This window comes from Caenorhabditis briggsae (genome assembly GCF_000004555.2).
Source record: "Caenorhabditis briggsae complete genome, chrV, whole genome shotgun sequence".
NCBI classification, from domain to species: Eukaryota; Metazoa; Nematoda; class Chromadorea; order Rhabditida; family Rhabditidae; genus Caenorhabditis; species Caenorhabditis briggsae.
The window spans coordinates 205,251-211,459 of record NC_013488.2 but is presented as its reverse complement, the minus strand read 5'-3'; the positions used below and the strand labels follow the sequence as shown (position 1 = coordinate 211,459).

The window sequence follows — 6,209 nt, the reverse complement described above, 5'->3', positions numbered from 1 at the left end:
GGTTAGACGGGCCCACTGCAAAGGTTAATTTTGAACATTTTGGAAACTAAAAAACCTAGTTTTTCAAAGTCGTAAATGCTCTAGTAGGAGGAAACCCACTGTATATGCTCCCATTGAGCTCAAATATCTCGGTTGCTTCTAAAGATAGCGAAAGTTTGTCAACTGATAAAATTTTGATAATTTTAAGAAAAAAAATTTATCAGCTGACGAATTTTTGATATCTTCGATAGGAACCGAGATAATTCAGCTCAGAGAACGCGTATGGGGTGGGCTTCTATTATTGTATTCTATTCGGTAATATTTTAGGAAGTACAATGTTTCAAAACTTTCTGATCTGAAAAATGTTAGTTTTTTATTTGGTAATCAGTCTAGCAATGATGATCTACAAAGTGTTTCGAAATTCAAGAAACTTGCTACCAGTCTTGTGACCTATAAATCACGTGAATGTCAGTTGAAACTTTTTTCGATAGTACCTGAAAGTTTGCTTTCAACTGTTTTTGGGCTTGAGTTTTAAAATTAAAATCATGTCTAGCCACTTTTTACCTGTGCCTCCCATTCAAGTACCCTATGTTCAAAGTTTTTACCTCCATACTTTGCAGACTCCCAGAATGCTTGACCAATCTCAAGCATCGTCATCCTCCTCGGGTGCTCATATGATGCGCCAACATAACCACAATCCTCATAATTATCAAGCCTACACAAATCCTACTTCAAACTCAAGTCACAATAATATGGGTCATCCGAATATACCCACTGGTCAAGCTGTTCGAATGGATCCTTTCAATCAAATACCTCCTGAACTCTACGGATCATCGTCAACGGCTTCTGTAGCTGCATCGATACGACAACCACCTCCTCAAATTCCCATGCAACCACCTCAACAGTATAGGCAGATGCCACCAGAATTAGGAGCATCGACGTCATCGATGCATTCAATGCAGCAACCAATGGACATTTATGATGTGAGTTGATTTTTTTTTCAAAATTCAATACAATTCGAGGTATTATTTCAGAACTATAGCAATGCGAGTACTTCTGACATGCGAAGGAGCAGTGTTCGAGCGGATCCTAGGAGGAAAGAAATCTACGCTTACAACGCTGATTGGACTCTATTCTCTCATGGATGGAGTGCGGCAACTGATCCTTCGAGAAAATTCCGATTGGCAGTATCAAGTTTTATTGAGGAGTACTCAAATAAGATCACTATAGTACAATTGGATGAGGAGCTAGGCGAACTAGTGCCTCGGAGTCAATTTGATCATCCTTATCCTGCAACGAAAATAATGTGGATTCCGGATCAAAAAGGAAACTTTCCGGATTTGCTGGCTACCAGTGGAGATTATTTGAGGCTGTGGAGGGTGAGTCAAACATTTGATTGATATCGAAATAAACCGAAATTAACTAGATTGGAACGGATAACAATGCTCGAATTGAATCTCTTTTGAATACGAATAGAACTGCCGAATATTGTGCTCCACTGACAAGTTTCGATTGGAACGAATTGGATATGAATCTGATAGGAACAAGCAGTATTGACACAACATGTACTGTGTGGCAGCTTGAGGTTAGTTAGTTAAAGAGATGCTCTCGTTTTTCAAACTCATACTTCTACAGACCGGTCAAGCGATTGGAACCACACGACCTCAGGCTATCGATGGAACAGTACGAACGCAGTTGATTGCTCATGATAAAGAAGTTTACGATATCTCATTTTCAAGAGGGAATCCACAACAATTTGCTTCTGTTGGAGCTGATGGATCCCTTCGGCTTTTTGATTTACGAAGGCTTGAACACTCTACAATAATGTACGAGGATCCTCAACGACAACCTTTACTACGATTGGCATGGAATCGAAATGATCATAACTATATTGCCACTTTTGGCCAGGATAGTAAAGAGGTTTTTTTGATTCAGAATTCCGTATTACAACAATGAATTGATTTCAGGTGTTAATTCTGGATCTGAGATTACCTTGCACTCCGGTGGCTCGGTTACGTAATCATGAAGCTGCGATCAACGGTTTATCCTGGGCACCACACTCTGGATCGCATATTTGTACGGCTGGAGATGATTTCCAAGCATTGATTTGGGACGTTCATGAGATGCCCAAACCGATTAATGACCCAATTTTAGCGTATAGAGCAAGTGCAGAGGTGAGTTTCAGCTTTTAAAATTCTGAAACTTCATTTAAACATTTTCAGGTGAACCAAATCCATTGGTCCTCTTCTTTCCCAGACTGGATATCAATTTGTTCGAATAACAAACTGGAAATTCTTCGAGTATAAGCTTCAAACTTTTTTCCCCAAAATCCCATTAATCATTTTTTTTCGATTCGTAGTGACCAAAACCTCTTCCTGTTTTTTTCTCATGTGCCTTGTTCTGTTTTCTTCTTCTCCTCCTTTCCAATTTCATAATATTTTCAGTAGTATCACCAAAAGTGCCTTTTTGTTTTTCACTGAATACTGCGTATAACCTTATTTCTCTTCTCATTCTCATCAGACAAAAAAAAAGAAAAATACGTCTCCATCGACATGAAAAATCCCGCAAACTCTTTCTCGTTCTCTCTCCTTCTCTCTGACAAAATTCGGTTCTCCCGGGGAGAATTCTCTCCCTGAATTTTTTTGCTCAAAAAATGTTTCCTTGTGAAAAAAGTATACAAAAATATATACATCTAGGTTTCGAATATTTTATCCAATATTTATTCTGCAGATTTTTACGAACATGTCCCTCACCAACCGATTCTTATATGTCATTATTTTTAATCTACCTAGTCATTTTTTCCATTACGTTTTTTTTGTTTTTTTAAACAAAAAAACATCACTTTCATATTTTATTAGATGAAACGGTACAATAAACTGATGATTTTCAAATTAAAAAACATACACTGATGAATTTTTTTTCCACCCGGATTAGAAAAATGAAACATTCCAGAAAGAAAGAAGTAGGAGTTAGGTGCCCGGAAATGAAAAATATTGCAGGAAAGGCAGTTCAGCATAAATTAGGAAATATAATAAAATGAGCTAGAGAATTCAAGACATACTAATTGAAAGACTAGGGTCACCTCAGCGCCGTTAGAGTGCTGATAGCAGATGCAATCGATAGCCGATGGCTGGTTCCTGGTATCCTCAGACATGTGCTGTCCTCATCTCCCCACCATTTCTTTGTTCGGAATCTCATTGACTTTGACATGGCAGCCAGACCATGGTTGTGTTCGGCAGTCACGCAGATTATGTACCTGAGAAATTTCAAAGGAAGTAGGCGAAAAATTCGAAAAGTTTGACTAACCTAGTATCAGCATGGAGATCAGTGAGTGTGAACCTTGTTGATGATCCCACTCGATATTTATTCCAGTACACAAACTGTGGTGCGGGCTCTTGTACAAACTGTATGATATACGATTCTGGTCCGTTATTCATCTTCGGTGCTCGCCAAGATAGCGTTGCAGTTTCATCTGATATCGCATCTATTCTAACCGATTGCGGGACAGTACATGGTTCTGAAATGAGCAGAAATTTATTTGAGAAAGTATTTTAGAACTCACCTGTATACTCCTGAACTTTGATGGGTACACTCTGACCGTATCTCGTTGTAACGTAGACACTGAACTCGTACAATGTGAACGACTTCAAGCCAGTCACTAAATATCGATCTTTATTGATAAAGTCAACCGCTACCACATTGTTCCTTCGTTGCGGAGTTCTTGGTTTATAGGTTATCGTGTACCAGTATCGTTTTCCTTCATCCACATAGATCGGCGCGCTCCATCGAAGCATCACAGAATCCGCTGTGGCATGGGAGGCAACTAGATGTCTCGGCGGGTCTGGAGCCTTGCTTCTCAGATGATCGTCGTAGTTTTGGGTGAGTTGTTTGAATGCTGGAATGAATATATGAATATTCTGTTGAGAATTAAACAGTTTTCAATATCTACCTGTCAATCTAATATGATGAAGTGCTGTCACAGTTTCAAACAACTTTCTCATCGCTTCTTTCTTCATTGCTTCTATCCTCCGTTGCTGCACTTCTTTTAGCCATGACAACGGATCCTGAAATAATTAAAATTCAAGTTCTCGTTAATATTGTCAAATTCCCACGTCATCTAATCGTCTTCCGAAGAAGTGAAGTCGATCGATATAATAAGCTCCAACTACGTCCACACAAGTTGTGGTAAGAACCAAGCCAGCCAGAATGATGAAAAGGATCGGGACCGCAAAAATCTCATTTCGAGGCACCAAATCTCCAAATCCGATAGTGAGAACACTCATCATAACAAAATAGAATCCATCGGTCATATTCCAATTTTCTACCCATGAAATGATCCAAGAGCTCAATCCAATATAAAGAAGCAAAATTCCAATAACTAGGAGGAATGGTACTTCCACAAACTGTGCATGTTCTAAATGAGTCCAAAGAAATTCTGCCACTTCATCTTCACCACCAGCAATGATCACTTGACCCACTTTCATGGATTCTCTAGAATAAACTGAATTAATTTCAATTGACAATGGAAATGCATACCTTCGAATCCTTCCAGATTTCCATCTTTTATACCGTCGTTTCACTCGATACTTGTATTTTATAATTTCGGTATAAGTCCGATTCATTAGTTCTGTACAGAACTTTGCCATATCTGCTATTGTGATCAGGTAGAGAGGAATTCCAAAGAATAAGTAGACCAGGCAAAAAACACGACCAACTAGGGATTCTGGAGCATCGATTCCGTAACCTGAACAATTATCTTATTAAGTGATACAGAAAATAATACAAAATTCGACCTATCGAAGTCAAAGTGGTTGCAGCAAAAAACAAGTTAGATGTGAAGTTGGTGAGAGGATTTGAGTTGAACTGAAAATTCGAGAGCTTCAAAATCTCAAACTTTCAAAATATTCCTACCGCCGCTTCCTGCCATCGATGTCCATCTTCCATTGTATAGAATTCATACGCCTTCTCCACTAACTCATTCACTATTCCCTCGAATTCTTCTTTGTCTCCTATGCCAGCCAACTTTTTTGCAAAACTTTGTCGTGTTCTAAAAAATCTATAGTATCAAAATTAGAACAAAAACTTACTGATCAAAAACTATTGATTGATGTGCCGTTTGCTGACTATATTTTATGAGTGTTAACATCCAACCACCAAATACTGCATATAAAATTGAAACAACTAAAAGTGTGATATGTGGAAGGGCCAGTCGGAAAACCTGAAATTTTGGGGTTTGGGGATCCAGATTTAAAGATATCTCTGAAATTGCTAACACCGTATTTGCTCTAATAGGAGTCCGTACAAACTGTTTTCTTTGAGCTCAATTATCTCGGTCCCTGTGACAGATATCAGAAATCTGTCAACTGATAAAACACTACTGATGTTATGATAAACAATTTATCAATTCACAACTTTTCTATATCTTCGAAAGGTACCAAAATGAATTGCTTCAAAGTTGAACGTTAAAGGAGCTTCTGCAGGTTCTACAGTTTAATGACTTTTTGTTATTTTTTTAGAAACTTCAATTTTCCAGAGATCACAAAACAGTGAGAAAGAAGAACAGATTCAGTGATATTTCTAGGGGAACGCTAACGATCAAACCTATGTATTCTCTTCCGTCATGATGACGGGTCCTCTTCTATCGTAATCTACAGTAATCCAGTGGCCATCATACCGTCAAAGGGTCAGACAAATGCCTACCCTATACGTGCAATTTGAGCTCAATTATCTAGGTTCCTATGCGAGATATCAAAATTTTGTCAACTATTACAATGTTTTTAATATTATCACATATTATTTATTAGTTGCCAGATTTGTAATATCTCTCATACTACCGAGATAATTGAGATCAAAGTGCAAGTATTGGGCGGACTTCTATTGGTGCATTTACGAAAAAAAAAGTTTGAAATGTATAGTAAGTTAGTAATGATTGTAGAGCTCTCTGTTTTTAATTGCTTTTTAAATTTTGTTTGTAGAGCGAGTTTGCAACATTATTAAATTCGAATGTTTCTTTTCTCTCTCATTGTTATGATGTTCTACTACGTTTCGGACGTTTGGGTTAATGTATCTGACTCAACCCTTACCAGTTGTTTCGTGAGCCCAAACTGTCCAGGTGTGAGCTCCGAAAACCGACATAGTCCGGAGCTCAACAATGCTCCGCCGCACATGTTATCACGTGGCAACACGTGACGGGCACGCGACCTGGCTTCGATGATGGCTTATGGTTTCTA

At 38.3% G+C, this 6,209-nt stretch overlaps 2 protein-coding genes across 2 annotated transcripts; one reads left to right on the top strand and one right to left on the bottom strand.

The window, feature by feature from the left end:
- Positions 1-608: 608 nt before the first annotated feature.
- Cbr-swan-2 lies at positions 609-2,285 on the top strand (the record flags this gene model as incomplete). Its single annotated transcript, XM_002635190.1, has 6 exons — positions 609-962; positions 1,014-1,358; positions 1,406-1,564; positions 1,615-1,899; positions 1,947-2,153; positions 2,202-2,285. The coding sequence occupies 6 exons, from the start codon at positions 609-611 to the stop codon at positions 2,283-2,285; spliced, it is 1,434 nt and encodes a 477-aa protein (XP_002635236.1).
- A 772-nt stretch (positions 2,286-3,057) lies between these two features.
- Positions 3,058-6,146, bottom strand: Cbr-twk-32 (the record flags this gene model as incomplete). The annotated part of the gene is made up of 9 exons (XM_045236459.1): positions 3,058-3,235; positions 3,286-3,496; positions 3,542-3,874; positions 3,929-4,043; positions 4,092-4,723; positions 4,773-4,842; positions 4,891-5,026; positions 5,067-5,197; positions 6,063-6,146. The coding sequence occupies 9 exons, from the start codon at positions 6,144-6,146 to the stop codon at positions 3,058-3,060; spliced, it is 1,890 nt and encodes a 629-aa protein (XP_045094516.1).
- Between the last annotated feature and the right edge of the window lie 63 nt (positions 6,147-6,209).